This window comes from Macaca mulatta, chromosome 5 (assembly GCF_049350105.2).
Source record: "Macaca mulatta isolate MMU2019108-1 chromosome 5, T2T-MMU8v2.0, whole genome shotgun sequence".
Classification (NCBI taxonomy): domain Eukaryota; kingdom Metazoa; phylum Chordata; class Mammalia; order Primates; family Cercopithecidae; genus Macaca; species Macaca mulatta.
The window spans coordinates 96,503,116-96,520,367 of NC_133410.1; the positions used below are offsets into that span (position 1 = coordinate 96,503,116).

General features: G+C 35.8%; 1 protein-coding gene across 2 annotated transcripts in view; it reads right to left on the minus strand.

The window, feature by feature from the left end:
• Positions 1-17,252, minus strand: part of KLHL8 (kelch like family member 8) — a 57,882-nt gene that overhangs the window by 18,009 nt on the left and 22,621 nt on the right. For both annotated transcript variants that reach the window (XM_015138765.3, XM_001096459.5), the window contains exons 2-4: positions 14,975-15,340; positions 5,898-6,446; positions 3,876-4,062 (exon numbers count right to left, since the gene is read on the minus strand). In XM_015138765.3, the coding sequence (XP_014994251.2) occupies positions 3,876-4,062; positions 5,898-6,446; positions 14,975-15,190 (952 nt within the window). In that variant the 5' untranslated portion in view covers positions 15,191-15,340. The remainder of the gene's footprint in view (positions 1-3,875; positions 4,063-5,897; positions 6,447-14,974; positions 15,341-17,252) is intronic.

Consider the following 17,252-nt stretch of genomic DNA (forward strand, 5'->3'; position numbering starts at 1 on the left):
AACTATTACCTAACTACTGCAAAATCCTGTCCTCTCTTAATACTAAGCTGTCTTTTTGCATTCAGATTGTCAACATAGTACACTAACGAAAAGGCTCTTTTGATAGCCTTCCATTACCTACACCAGTACTTCTTAAAAACTTCAGTGAATGACACTGAATTGTAAAATGGGCAGGTGCAGTGGCTCATGCCTGTAATCCCAGCATTTTGGGAGGCTGAGGCAGGAGGATCATTTGAGGCCAGGAGTTGGAAACCAGCGTGGGCAACAGAACAAGACCCCCATCTCTACAAAAATTTTTAAATTAGCCAGGTGTGGTGGGGCATGCCTGTAGTCCCAACCCCATGGGAGGCTGAGGCAGGAGGATCACTTGAGCCCATGATTTCGATGCCACAGTGAGCTATGATTGCAACACTGCACTCCAGCCTGAGTGATGGAGCGAGACCCCGTCTCTAAAAAGAAGACAAAAAATGCTTAAAATGGCAGATTTTGTTACGTATATTTAACCACAATTAAAAAAAAAAAAAGTGTAGTGTAATGCAGAATCACCTGAAGGGCATAAAACACAGATTGCTGGGCCTGACTTCCAGAGTTTCTAATTCAGTATGTTTGAGATAAGTCCAAGAATTTGCATTTCCTACAAGTTCCCAAGTGAAGGCTGATGCTGCTGGTCCAGGGGCGACCACTTCCTTCACACTTTGAGGAGCAAAGGCTGCCTTACAAGGTAAAACCGTATCACAGCATAAAGGTCGTCCAGGATCTAATCCAATCTCCTCCCCTCTTTCTCTCTCTTAAACTTCATGCTCCTGCAACTATGCATGTAGTATACATCTTTGGTGTTCCTATAGCACTTTTGGTAATTAGCATTTATTTAACACATAGTATTAAAATGATCCATTATGCCAACATCTGTTACTAGAGTCTAAGGTAGGTTAAGACTGTGTATTAAGCAATCATGCATGAATAAGGACTAGCACAGTACTTGCCATGTACTAGGCATTCAATAATTGTAAAATGAACTGAACACCCTTACCCTAACTAGCATTCAGAAGAACATTTATTTATTATTCACAACTAAAGCTAAGATTTACTTTCTCTATAAAACCTTTTCTGACTCTTCCAAGATAAAAATAACTACTGTTTTCTTTGTAAGTCCCATTACACCTTATGATGATATAAATGCACCTGTTAAGACTTTACTGCATTTATTTACTCAAATGTCTATTTTCCTAGACCAGACAAGTTATTCCAAAATAAGTCTGGCTATATTCTGTATGTGCCTGCATTTCTTACACCTAACCCAGAGCCCTTCACATGGTAGGCACTTAATAAATGTTAGCAGAATGACTGCATAAATGAATGCCTTGAAGCTGCCTATGCTATCTTTTTCAACTAATTCAATATTTTAAGTTAGATAAATGTAAAGTCGGAAGAGCAGCTAGGTGTGGTGGCTCACACCCATAATCCCTTTGGGAGGCTGAAGTGGGTGAATCACTTGAGCCCAGGGGTTCGAGACCAGCCTGGGCAGTATAGTGAGACCCACTCCCTACAAAAAAGAAAAAAAATTATCTGGGCATGTGCCTGTGGTTCCAGCTACTCAGGGGGCTGAGGGAGGAGGACTGCTTGAGCCCAGGAGGTTCAAGGCACAGTGAGCTGTGATTGCAGCATTGCATTCCAGCCTGGATGATAGAGCAAGATCCTGTCTCAAAAAATTTTTTTTAATAAAAAAAAAAAGTTGGAAGAAACTGTGAAGATCATTTAGTCAAATTGTTTATAAGTAAACAGAGGCCTTGATTAAGAAATTTGTTTATAAGTTGGGCTGGGCGCAGTGGCTCGTACCTGTAATCCAGCACTTTGGGAGGTTGAAGCAGGCGGATTACTTGAGGCCAGGAGTTCGAGACCAGCCTAGCCAACATGGTTGGCTCTACTAAATATATGGGAAAAAAAAAAAAAAAAAAAAGCCTGGCACGGTGGTGTACACGAGAAACTCTTGAACCTGGGAGGCACAGTGAGCTGAGAAAGCACCACTGCACCCCAGCCTGGGCGACAGAGTGAGACTCGGTCTCAAAAAAAAAAAAAGAAAAAGAAAAAGAAAAAAGAAAACTGATGCCCTGATTAAGAAATTTGCCCAAAATTACAGATGTTCAATGGCACAGCTAGGATTATAATCCCAGAATGTAATGTTAATCTTTGATTAGATTTTCTTTAAGTGAAAACTAGTATTTCATCTATATAGTTCACATAGGAACAAAGTATGGAAGAAAAAAAAAAAACTAACTAAAATAAAAGACCAGGATGCACATCCTTTTTCTGCTATTCCTATGTGTGGCCTTCAGCATACTTTTAACTTAATTTCTTAGTCTCCTCATCCTTAAAATGGAATAAAACCACCTATTTCAAAATGAAGATCAAATCCTTCACTAAAACTTACTACATAAAGTTCCTTCAGTCATGTAAGAGATCATTTATATGACTGTCTAGTATATTTTGGCATATAACCTAGGCTGCTAAGATGTTATTTGAATTCCACTCTGAATTTAAAGAATTTCATCAAATACCTTGACTTTCTAAATTCACAACAAAAAAGCTATATAACTAAAAAAAATGAATTATTGGGCTGGGCGCAGTGGCTCATGCCTGTAATCCCAGCACTTTGGGAGGCCAAGGTGGGCGGATCACGAGGTTAGGAGATCAAGACTATCCTGGCTAACACGTTGAAACCCCGTCTCTACTAAAAATACAAAAAAAATTAGCCAGGCATGGTAGCAGGCGCCTGTACTCCCAGCTACTCGGGAGGCTGAAGCAGGAGAATGGCGTGAACCTGGGAGTTGGAGCTTGCAGTGAGCCAGGCGAGATCGTGCCACTGCACTCCAACCTGGGCAACAGAGTGAGACTCTGTCTCAAAAAAAAAAAAAAAATTAATTATTTACATCAACCTATAGAAAATGAGGATAATTAGTTTCATGTCAAACTAATTATCTAGAAGAACTACTTCTTCATAGGTAGGTGTATGACTTTCAGCGTTTCTTTGTATTACCTAGATAAAATTTCATTCTACTCATAATCATGAGTAGAACATAATCATGTTGTTGTTTTCAGGCTATTTCAAAGACCTCATTATTTGATAACTGCATATTTAGATAGCACCATATATAGAGGAAGTCTCTATTCAGAGCACCTCTTCCCTAAATTTCTGAACCTCATGTATTCCCTCATGTCTCAAATATGTTACACTTTATAAATATTTTATTAAAAAGTGATACTTCTTATAGCATAATGTCTCAAGAAAAAGAAGTGAACATGAAATATTTTCTTGGGAAAATATAAAGCCTAACAATTGTATCAAATAAAGGTGAAACTGCATGCCTCCTAAAACATAAGGGCTTTAGATTCTAAGAGTTTAATATAACCCATTATACAAATGTTAGCTATGTTTAGTGCCCTTTTTATTTGGTAAAATGAAAAAACAAATATTTAGACACACAATGTATTTCAAGCTCCACGCTTGGCCCCAGGGATAGAAACCTAAATAAGATACTAGGCTGTCTTTGAAGAACTCAAGACATTTCAAATGAATAAATGAAAATGCAACATAGTAAACCAAGTTCAGAATCGGGGAAGATCTCAAAAGAAGAGATATTTCAGTAGGCTCTGCAGAGCATACAGGACTGGTTATGGCTTTTTAAAAAACTGGCTTATTAGTAAAACTAAATAATGTACAGTAAAAATGATAAATACATATATAGAACCGTATTTGCCAATTATTACTTTAAGGCAATCAGAGACTAATTATATTACAACTAAGTTTGGGCACACAAGAACATCCCTCAAATACAACAAAGATCCTTCCAGGAGAGTTGACAAAATAATTTGGTTACCAGCAGTATGCTTCCTTGGGGTAGTCCGAATGGAGTATTCAAAGTCAGGTACTGCTCTGCTACTCAAGTGAAGATGGTAATTTCTTGCTTCATCCAGTAAATCTCTACATTTTAGATTTTGCTTGACAATCTGTTCTTTTGCCACAACACCCATAAGAAAATCAACCGGCAACAATGGTAGACGAACCTAAGATCATGAATAGTTGCAATATAATACATTTTATATTTTCTTGGGAAAATAAAGTCTAAAAATTGTATCAAATAAAGGTGAAAATTAGATGGGTAATTCTCCACTCCTACTGCAGCATGTTCTCTTTTTAAAATGTTACTTCATGAAATCTAACATGTTCATGAAATTCAACGTGCCAAATTCTAAAGCAATTTCCAGTATTGGTCTGCTCGAATGAAATCAGACTACACGTTAAACTATATCCACCCACTTTAAATATAGGTTTAAATAGGGTTTATAATTGAATTATCTTCAAATTGCTTACTTCCAAAAACAGTACTGACATAATCACAAGGCCCTTTTGTTGATAATGGTACAATCAAAACAAAAGTGCTGGGCTTTGTTCTTTTGTCTTTTTAAGCTAAGATTAAACATAGGGAAATGTGATTTCTAACTTAAAAATGTAAAAATTAGTATCTGTAACAAGCGTTGTTTTCTTCAAATCAGTGATCTTGGAAGGGAATATACTAACTCAGGGATGCATCCCCTTTTTCAACAGAGGCATTCACCATTCCTCTATTAAAGATCCACTGATTTTCCAGTGGATTAAAGGGGATGATGAAACCAGGTAATGCTATTTTGAGTTAAAAACACACACACGTAAGGGGTTGAGTCCGGTCTCTCTCCCCAGCTGCAAGACTTTGTTGCAGCAGTCCCTATATCTACTGTTATGGCCCCCGCCTTGAATGAAGTCTGCCTTACCATCTCAAAGAAAAACACATATACACAAATAAGATATAGCTGCACGATAATGAAACTTTCCATTTGCTTTGCTGACAAACTTACTTTCAAAATAATTGAGAGAAGATCCAAACGTGTTCTGAATTTTGATACTCATATGAATGCATAAATATTGTGATATGTACTTGAAAAAATATGTCTTATCATCACACTTTGAATAGGTTTACTTCATCTGCCTATAAATATCTAAAATGACAACACTGGTAATTATAAGCACTTTCATTCTTCCTACTATTTGTTTAACCTTCTGATGATGCTATTAAGAAACTTTATGTTATTAAAAATCACAAGATTATCATTGAGTGCTTTTAATAAGCACTAGTTTTAACAAAGCATTTAATTTAGAAAAAATAAGTAAATAGGAACATTCTTAAGTAGTAAAACATCATTTTACTTCTCAGGAATAAATGAAGAAAGGAAAAAAGGGAGGAAGGGAAGGCGGGAAGGGAGAGAAAGGAGAGGGGAGGAAGACAAAAGAAAAAAAGATCGCGAGGGCCTACAATCTTCTTATCCTGGTAACTGCTACTGACAGTGAAAAATAACAGTAACAATGAGACACATTTCTGAGGTTTAAAAAGTCAAACTATGGTGAAAGAAGAAAATAGAAAGTGATGTCCTATGGTTGTTTACATAATAAATCTTCACACATTAGGAATAACTATACTTTTATTAGCAAAATAATTCATTAATTTAGAAACTTCATTACAAAACAATCATTATAAATTGTATTAATTTAGAGCTGTTTCCTCAAACCATTTTCTACTGGCATAAATAAAACATTCATCATTAGTATCCCAAAGGAATATTTTAAATATTCAGGTTAAAAAGCAGAGAATGATACTGGTAATTCAAATGTGACAAATTTAGATTCATCCTGAAACAGCACAGCAAGTTAACAGGAAAATTAGAGAGCTAAAAGTCATTTTTATCATTTATTACATCAATAATTTCTATATTCCTTCAAATAATCTACACTTTTCATAATAAATGAAGCATATTGATTTGCTTCTGTATCATTTCATTTCTGTGTGAAATCTTATTTCAGCCCCTACCTGTGCAAGTGTTTCATCCAACCATTTGGAATGATGCTGAGGATTGGCAAGTAGCCACTTGATGGCAGCATTATAGACCTGCTTTTCATTTTCAATATTTAGATCACTGGAGGACAAAAGCTTATGGAGGTGCTGGGGTGATACACTTACAAAGTCTTCACACTCCACTACTTCAGTAAAATGCTCATAGGCATACTGATCCGCCATGTCCATTAAGTCTATTCGATTGTGACTTTCTGCAAAGGCTCTTACTGCCAGGCAATTGGAGGGATGAAAATGTAACTTCATGTATTCACAACAAGCTCTAGCCACCAGTTCAACCTGCAGAATACAGGCTGCATATAAGAGAGGCTGGACATTGTCAACAGTCAAAGTGAGCCGTGAAGAATAGACAAACTTTACCAAGTCTTCTATTGCGTCACCATCAAAATCTCTAATCTCAATCAGCGTTTGCTTGGCTTCGGCCATTTCAGAAAGAAACATGGCTCTAAAGTAGGGAATAACACAAGCCAATACCAGCTTGTGACAAGAGATTAGCTTTGAGCCAACCTGTTCAAAAGAAACCAAGAAAGATTCAGTTTAATATCAAAATCAGCTTCAGGTCAGCATTTAACATGTGTTTGTAACAGGAACAAAATTTCCAGACAAATTTAGAGTATCTTTTTACAAGGCGAACCTTTGGTCACTTACTTTCAATGTAGGCCAGTTTCTTAAAGTCAAGCAATTTTCATCTTCCAAATTAACCACATATCTCATATGTATACATACATATACATACACACACACACACTTTTTATTTATTTATTTATTTATTTATTTATTTATTTAGAGACAAGACCTTGCTCTGTTGCCCAGGCTGGAGAGCAGTGGTGCGATCTCAGCTCACTGCAACCTCTGCTTCCTGGGTTTAAGCGATTCTCCTGCCTCAGCCTACCAAGTAGCTGGGATTACAGGCGTGCACCACGACACCTGGCTAATTTTTGTGGCTTCTGTTTTTTCAGTAGAGACAGGGTTTCACCATGTTGGCCAGGTTGGTCTCGAACTCCTGGTCTCAAATGATCCAGCTGCCTCAGCCTCCCAAAGTGCTGGGATTATCAGTGTGAGCCACCATACTTGGCCTCTTTTATATATATATCTATAACATACATACAACAAACCATGATTTTCTATGTTATATTTCAGGGACACTGTGTGAATAAATAATAACACCAAACATCAGTTAGCACTCATTACAAGCCAACCACTATTGTAAGTGCTTTTTTTTTTCGGAGATAGGGTCTCACCCTGCTCCCCAGGCTGGAGTGCAGTGGCGTGATCATGGCTCATTGCAGTGTCAACCTGCTGGGCTTGAGCAATCGCCCAACTCAGCCTCCCAAGCAGCTGGGATTACAGGCACGCGCCACCACACCCAGCTAATTTTTTTATTTTTCAGTAGGGACAGGGTTTTGCCATGCTGCCCAGGCTGGTCTCAAACTCCTGGGCTCAAGTGATTCACCCACTTTGGCCTCCCAAAGTGCTAGGATTATAGGCATGAGGCACAGAGCCTGGCCTTCTAAGTGCTTTTCATATACTAACTCAACTGTCCCAACGCCCCTGTGAGTAAGTACTAGTATTATCCACAATTTATCAATCAGAAAACTGAAGCACAGAATAAGTATTTAGTAGTATTTACTATGAGCTCAACCGAGGTTTTTTTAGTTTCTATTTACATTATCTTGAAATGATATAGCTCACATAAGAGCAGTTAAAAAAAAACCACTGCAATCTCATCACCTTAATTATTGAAAAATCAGATAGCTTCCAACAGTGTGCTATTACAAACAGCACAGTAATGAACTTCTTTGTAACTAAATCTTTATTCACATTCTCTATTATTGCAACAGATAAATTCTTAAAAGTAGAAATGCTGCTTCAAAGGATACAATGTGAATATGTGAATACATACTGTCAAACTGTCCATTTCTGAGCTTCTTACAGTATTTGCACCATATCTTGAGTGTTAAGAAACACTTTTTTTTTTTGGTACAGACAAAGTCTATGCTGCCCAGGCTGATCTCAAACTCCTGAGCTCATGCAATCCTCCTGCCTCGGCCTCCAAAAGTGCTAAGATTACAGGTGCGAGCCACCATGCCCGGCCATAGTTGCCAATTTGATGAATAAAAAGATCTCATTGTTTATCTTTTTTTTTTTTGCTCTTAAGATTGAATCATTTATAAATTTTGAGCTATGTGTATTTCTTCTATGAACTACAAATTTTTTATAACTACTCCTCATATAATCAGAGTATTAGGTATTTGTCATATATATTTCAAACTTCTCTTTTAGTTTGCTTTCAAATTTTATTCTCTCCCTATGGATTTTTATATAATTAAATGAAGTCTTTTTATTTATTGTTTTAGGTACCCTGCTAGAAATGGGAATCATTCTAATATTCTATATTTACTTCACATATTTTTTATACTACTTTTATGGTTTTATGTTTTACACTTAAATTTTTATTTACATCTGGAAGTTTTTGGTACTGAGTGGGCAGATATCTTTTTAATATAGTATTTATCCCATTTTCCCAGGAGTTTACATTAATCAAATACAAGTAACAGTTATAGTACTATTTAAACAATTTTCCTGTTTTCATGTAGTGTTTTAATTATATAATAAACTTACAGTTGTACCTCACTGAGAAATAATTTTTAAATGACAACTTCTGGAGTGTTCAAATGTATAAATGGTTTTGCTTATAAAAGCCCCTTCCTCAGTGTTTTTTCACTAATGTGGAAGAACCAGTATCACTTATTTCAGCAAGTACAAGACAATCATTTCTGTCTGTTAGGCTATATTAAATTTTTTCACAGAACTCACAAGGCAGGATTTAGATTCCATTGAGACTAACGTTGTAATGTAGACTATAACATAAAGCTTGGCATGTTTTCAAATTCACGTCAGCTCTAAAATGGGATCTGATATCTGATACTACGTAATTTTTAAATAGCCTAAGCATATCCTTTAAAAAATTATTTCCACATGCCACCACCGGGATTCAGTTTCTATGCAAATATTTGTAAGTCTCACATGACTTAAACCTGCTCCATCAAATAACTTGCCAACACTCTCCTACATAATAGTATCATAAAATATGGTTCTACAATTTCTAGATAACCATTATTTTAACACTTGCCATTCAAGTTGTACAAATCAATGGCCAGCAAGTCATTTTCATGTTGTTTTTAATAAGATTCTGTCCCTTTACAATTCTATTTGAATCTTGATTCAAATAAATGAAAATGTGGCTATTTAACACATACACCCCATGTACCCTTTTAGAATAAATATCAATCATTACTTTATAAAGATCTTTGAGCCACATGTATAAATAGGAACAGTCAAAAATTTGGCTTTTTAATGCACTGATTCTCCTTTGATGTTATATAGTTCATTACATTCCTGAAAGTTTATTTGTACATTTTCTTTCTCTGGTACATAAAAATAATTACCAATTACCAAAATCATTTCATTAGAAATTTGAAAATGAAAGGAATCTAAGTCTAAAGACCTGATGTTTAAAATTGGATGAAAAACACACAAGTTACAGAATATTAGATACTACCATATAATTTAGAATTACATAAATACTATATGTACCCGATACTAGTTAATTTTCTAATTTATATTCTTTCTTTGTTAGATCAGTGAACATGTGACTAATTCAAGATACTATCACAAAAGAAAAACCTTAGACAAATTTAACAGAGTTTAACTGAGCAAAGATGGATTCAAGAATTAGGCACCTGGAACCAGAATAGGTTCAAAGAGACTCTGGTGCTGCTGCGTAGTCGAAAATTTACAGACAGATAAAGGAAGGCGGCACAAAGAAAACGGAAGTGAGGTACAGAAATAGATGGGTCAGTTACAGCTCAGGGTCTGCCTTACTTGAACACAGGTTGGACAACTGGTTGCCTATGATTGGCTGAAACTCAGTGATTAGCACAAGAGTAGGTTGCAGTCTGTTTACACATCCAGTTAGGTTACAGTTTACTGTGTACAGAGAAACTTTTAGGCCAAGCTTAAAATACATAAGGCGGGAGCTTTAGGCTATACTTAACAATACTCAGGGAAAAATCACGTCACACTTCAGTATTAAAATATGTAGAATATCAACATTCATTAAATAATTCCTTAGACTTCTGTTTAAAAAGCTTGAAATACCAACCATTAATAAAAACTCTGAGTAATTTTCCAGAGATTACCCAATATGAATGGAAATACAATGAAAAAAGGGCTTTTGGATTAGTAAAGCACTTGACTATCAACATATAAAGCATTCCTAACTCCACTAGTTAGGACTTCATCATGGCTCTTGAGCGCCACTTGATCGAGCCCACTTCCACTCTGTGGAGTGTACTTTCATTTCAATAAATCTGTGCTTTTGTTGCTATTTAAAAAAAAAAAAAAAAAAGAGTTCACCATGGTTAACATTTATTTTGTAAACTATTTCCACTTCACTTAAAAAATTTAGCAAAACAAAGGCCGGGTGCGGTGGCTCACACCTGTAATCTCAGCACTTTGGAAGGCCAAGGAGGGCAGATTAGGAGGTTAGAAGATGGAGATCATCCTGGCTAACATGGTGAAACCCCGTCTATACTAAAAATGCAAAAAAAATTAGCCGGGCATGGTGGCACGTGCCTGTAGTTCCAGCTACTTGGGAGGCTGAGGCAGGAGAATTGCTTGAACCTGGGAGGCAGAGGTTGCAGTGAGCTGAGATTGTGCCACTGCACTCCAGCCTGGGTGACAGAGTGAGACTCCATCTCAAAAAAAAAAAAAAAATTAGAAAAAGTTAAATTTTATCTTAGTATTATTCACCATTATATAAGCAGGAAAATTTTCCATATCAGTAGTTGAAAAATGCCCTTCTACTCTAATATACTTTAACATTCATCATTAGCAACTCATGAAAGCATTTACTATCTAATATTTTACTCTACATGCATATTATTCATTACCATTTCAATGTTGTTTTGACATTTACATTATGACTTTTTGATTACCGTAAATACTATTATAGTAGATATACAGTTGCATAACTTCGTGAGTAAGAATAATCTTGACACTTGCCGTGACATGATTGCATCACTCTACTCCAGCCTGGGTGACAAGACAAGACCTTGTCTCAAAATAATAAAATAAGCCTATAATCTGTCCTTTCCCCTTATAAAGTAAAAAAATTTTACTATTCCTTCATTCTTACAGTTTTATTTTTATTTTAAATTTACATTTTTATTTTATTGTAAATATATATATTTATAAATAATTATATAAATTATAATTTATAAATAAATATATATTTTTTCGGTTTTTTCAACTTTTACTTTAGAATTAGGGGTGCATATGCAGGTCTGTTGCATAGATATGTTGCATCATGCTGAGATTTGCTGTATAAATGAATCTATAACCCAGGTAGTGAGCATAATACACAACATGAAATAAACAGTTTATTTCAATTCATACCCCCACCACCTTCCCTACCTCCCCCATCTTGTATTCTCCACTATTTTTCCCATTTTCATGACCACGTTTACTCAGTGTTTATTCCCACTTACAAGTGAGAACAAGTGGTATTTGGTTTTCTGCTTCTTTATTAGTTCACTTAGGATAATGGTTTCCAGATGCATGTATGTTGCTGCAAATAACGTGATTTCATTCTTTTTTATGGTATAGTATTCCACAGTGTAAATATAACACATTTTCCTTATCCAATCCACCACTGATGGGCACCTGGGCTGATTCTGTATCTTTGCTATTTGCGAATCGCACTGCAATGAACATACACACATATGTGTCTTTTTGATAGAATGATTTATTTTCCTCTGGGTATATACCCACCAGGAGGATTGCTGGGTTGAATGGTAGTTCAACTCCCAGTTCTTTGAGAAGAATCCAAACTGCTCTCCACAGTGGCTGAATTAATTTACATTCCCACCAACAGTGTATAAGTGTTCCCTTCTCTCCACAGCCTTGCCAGCATCTGTTATTTTTTGACTTTTTAACAAAAGTCATTCTGACTGATGTAAGATGGTATCTCTTTGTGGTTCTGGTTTGTATTCCTCTAATGACTGGTGATGATGAGTATTTTTTCATATATTTTTTGGCCACCTGTGGGTCTTCTTTTGAGAAGTGTCTGTTCATGTCCTTTGCCCACTTTTTACTGTACCTTTTCTGTTTAGATATGTTTAGATAAACAAATACCATTGTGTCACAAATCCCTACAGTTTTCAGTATGGTAATAGGCTATGCAGGCTTATATCCCAGCAACAACAGGCTATACCATATAGCCTAGGTATGTAGCTTATACTACACACGTAGGCTGTGGTAAGCAGTTCTAATACAGTCATGTGTCACTGAAGGATGGGGATACATTCTGAGAAATGTATCAGGTGATTTTATCATTGTGCAAATGTCACAGAATGTACTTACACAAATCTAGATGGTATAGCCTATTACATACCTGGGCTATATGGTATAGCCTGTTGCTCCCAGACTACAAACCTGCATGGCCTGTTACTGTACTGTACACTGTAGGCAACTGTAGCATAATGGTAACTATCTGCATGTCTAAACATATAAACATAGGAAAGGTACAGTAAAAATACGGTATAAAATATATTTTTTTAAAGTATACTTGTATAAGGTATTTGCTATGAATGGAGCTGCAGGGCCTGAAGTTGTTCTGGGTGAATTATTGAGTGGTGAGTGAACGGGAAAGCCTAGGACTTTATTGTACACTACTGCAGACTTTACAAACACTGTACACTTACGCTACACTACATTTTTTAAAATATTTTTCTTTCTTTCATGATTAACCGTAGCTTACTGTGACTTTTTCCATAAACTTTTTAATTTTTTTAAAACTTTTTGACTCTTGTAATAACACTTAAGCCTAAAACACACACATTGCATAGCTCTACAAAAATGTTTTTCTATGCTTATTCCAAAAGCTTTTTTCTATTTAAATTTTTTTTCTTATACGTTTTAAGCTTTTCTGTTAAAAACTAAGACACAAACTCAGACATTAGCCTGCATCTATACCAAGTCAGGATCATCCATATCACTGTCTTCCACCTCCAGATCTTGTCCTACTACAAAGGAGATGACACATGAAGCTGTCATCTCCTATAGTAACAATGCTTTCCTCTTGAATACCTTCTGAAGGACCTGCCTAAGGCTGTTTTTACAGTTAACATTTTTTCTTTTCTTGTTTTTTGTTAAGAATCAACTTTCTGCAATTTTTTTCTTTTTTTAAGTAATGTTCTTTTCTTTAGAAGTAGCAGGAGTACACTCTACAACAATAATAAAAAGTACAATAAATACATAAACCTGTAACACAATCATTTATTAGCATGAACAAGTATTAGGTACTATACATAACCATGTATTATACCTTTTATACAACTGGCAATGCAGTAAGTTTGTTTACACCAGCATCACCACAAGCACGTAAGTAATGCACTGTGCTAGGACACTATGATAGCTACAACATTACTAAGTGATAGGAATTTTTCAGCTCCATTATAATCTTATGGGACCACCATTGTATATGGGGTCCATCGTTGACCAAAATGTCCTTATGTGCCACATGATTATACCACCTTTCTGAGAAACATGAAAAAGATTAAAATACTGATTTACTAGCTGAATGAAGTAAAAGGTAATCTTCCTTAAACACAGAATCTTAAAATTTCATAATATAGAATGCTTACGTGTTAAATATAGGATCACTTTCTCCATTATTATTTTTCTCTTCTATCAAATTATGTCTGTGCTATCTTCTAAAGGTCCTCCAAAATTATGTGTTGAAACTTAATCCCCACTGTGCTAATACTAAGTGGGGGAACCTCTGGGAATTGATGAAATCATAAGGGCTCTGTGCTCATGAATGGATTAGTGCCTTAAAAGAGGACTGGAGGGAACTAGCTTAGGCCCATTTTGTCCTTCTGCCTTCCATGTGAGGACATAGTGTTCATCCCCTCTGGAGGATGCAGCAATAAGGCACTATCTTGGAAGCAGAGAGGGCAGCCCTCACCAGACACCAAACTTGCTGGTACCTTGATTTTAGACCTCCCACCCTTCAGAACTATGAGAAATAATTATCTACCATTAGCACAGTGGCTTACAGTTATAATCTCAGCTTTTTGGGAGGCCCAAGGCAGTAGGATCATTTGAGACCGAGTTTGAGACCAGCCTGGGCAACATAGCAAGACCCATCTCTAAAAAAAAAATTTTTTTTAATTAGTCAGGCATGGTGGTGCATGCATCTAGTCCCAGCTGCTCAGACGCTTGTGGCAGGAGGACTGCTTAAGCCCAAGATTTCACCAAAAAGTTTTAATATTTCACTGAGAGATAAGAAGAAAGTACTTTAAATGTGCAATGAGAAACAATCAGAACACAGGCTTTTCCATACTGCTTTATCACTTTTCCAATTTTATTAAAACTGGTTGCTTTTAGGAGAACAACATGATCCTATAGATTATGAGCAAAGTTCACTGAGGACTTTTTCATCCAAGGCGAAGTAGACTGTATTTCACTATCAGGTGTAGATAAACAATCCCACTTAACAGATGAAAACAGTGAAGTAGAGATTAAATTACTGGAATAGAGATAGACAGTAAATCACTAGCTGAGTAAACAATCCAAAATTGCTGACTTCTAATTTACTTCTGTATTCAGAGTAAGCAAATACACCAAGTTATTTAAATTCACAAGTGAAAAGCTTATCTGGTCAACAGCAATTTATTAATTTCACTAATATTTGTTGTTCTAGGGTTTCAGAACTCTCAGAAGTTAAATTAACTAAGAAATAATGAATATCAACATTAAATTAGTACAATAATTTTATCTTATTCTAACTTCTCTTCATTTGCCCTCTGTGTCCTTTCTCCTACACTAAAAAAAAAGATTGAGACTAAAAGCATTCCAACTGTATCACATATGTATAGCAACAAAATTTGCCTTGTGTGGTTACAGAAACCCCATTTCTCATATTACACTGAAGCGGCCTGAGAAAAGTAGAAAAAAGGCAATCTCACCTTGAGTGTGACATCGCAGAGTTCTCCATTTTCATAAAATCGAAGAAGAGAACCATGAAAATCTTTCCAAGCTTCATTTGCTTCAAAAATAAAGGAATCTTCTCCATCACCATCACTAATTGAGGACCTGTTCTTTATTTGCTGGTGCTGTTGTTGCCTTTTCCCCTTTGTAATGTGATTCCTAGCTTGTTTAGTATTCACAGAATCTGAAGCCATTTGCAATATTCCTCTTTCAATATAGCTCTCTTCTCAAGCATGCCATTTATTCTTTTTCAAAGGGTAGGGAGAAGGCAGAGGTAGATGTAGACACTACAATTCAGATGTTTTTCAAAACCCACTCAACTGCCATTATACAGTTTGCTGTGACTGAAAAATCAATAATAAAACACACAGAGACAAACCAAAAGAAAAAAATTATTAACTATAATTTGTTAGTACTATACATGCAAAATAACTATATCAATCATTATTTATAAAATAACAAAAAACTTTGTTTTTATGCTAAATAACACATAATTCACTTCTGCTAATTATTTTATATAAATAAAGGAACTCCTTTAAAATCCAACAAGAACAACTGACTTAAGCACATGACTTTTGAGATGTGTAATATGCTATCTTCAAAGAGAAAGGCTATGAACTAACATTTTTCTATTTTTAAATTTTTATTTCAGAGACGGAGTTTCTCCATGTTGCCCAGGCTGGTCTCAAACTCCTGGGCTCATGCAATCTGCCCACCTAGGCCTCTCAAAGTGCTGAGATTACATGCTTTAACCACCACACACGGCCATGAACTGAAAATGTTAAGTTTTGAGGCTTCACTTGGATTTTTTTTTTTTTTTTTAGCAGAACAACATGATCCTACAGATGATAGGTAAAGTTCACTAAAGACTTTCTCATCCAAGTGTAGATAAACAACCCCACTTAACAGATAACAATTAAGTAGAGATGAAATTACTGGAATAGAGATATACAGTAAAACATTAGTATAGCTGCCTTCCAGCTATACAATTTAGTAATGCAAGGCCAAAACAGAAGGATATTTTGATTGAATTAGGTTCATCCTAGATTCTGAACTCAGATTATGGTTCTACCACATATCAAACATATGAGCTTGAGCAAATGACAACTTGCTTAGACCTCGATCTCTTCTGTAAAATAGAGATACCACTTAAGGAAACATTTTCAGGATTAGAAATATTGTACTGCCAAACATAGGAAATGCTGCACTCTTACAAAGATCTCATTTTATTTGCATTTTCACATAGAACTTATTAGTATTTACATACAAAATCAAACTTTCCTCATCATCAAAGCATATTTGATGAACAGTCACACCATCAATAATTCTATGTTACAATTCTACTTTGCTGACAAGAACAGAGGATTTCAAGTTACTAATAAATAGACACCTATTCCATCACTCACTGGCTGTGTAATTTTTTTTGAGGCTGTGTAATTTGTAAAACTGAGGCTTTACTAATCCTCAGTTTCTTCATCTATAAACAGGGATACCTATATCTCCCTCATGGCACTATCCTGAGAAATACATCAAATACAATAATGAATTTACAAGTGCTTGTTTAAAATATTGGCATTATCAGAGTGGAAAGCTCTGCTTATTATGTAGTTTCAGAAAACTAAATATTCTAACCAGAACTTTAGCTATATTAGGTTCTTTATTGTTAATCTCATCATTTCCAGCTTTTGACAGAAATCAAAATGGTCAATGTAAGGTTAGAGATTATAGTTATTAATGCCTTCTTATGGTTTCTGTGGCAGACATACATGACAGTGATCCTTAATGAGTCATGGCTTCATATAAACCCCTTGCATGCAGGAAGAACCTGTGACTTGCTTCTAATTGACGGAATGTGGGAAAGTGATGAGATGTCACTCTCTTGATTACGTTACATTATAGAATACTGTGTGAGCAGACTGGAGTAAGAAGTTCTCCTGCAGGCCTTGAAAAACAAACCACCATGGAGATAGCCATGTAGCAGGCAATTACAGGCAATCCCTAAGACCTGAGAGAGGCTTTCACCTGACAGTCAGTAAAAAGCCAGGCCCTCAGTCATATAGCTCCAAGGAAATGAATTCTGCCAATGACCTGAATAAGTGTGGAAGCAGATTTCTCCATAATCGAGCCTCTTCATAATACAGCCTGGCCAATAGCTTTATTGCAGTCTTATGAGATCCTAAGCAAAGGATCCAACTACACTGTGCCCAAACTCCTGATGCACGGCAAATGTGAGATAATAAATGCATATTGTTTTAA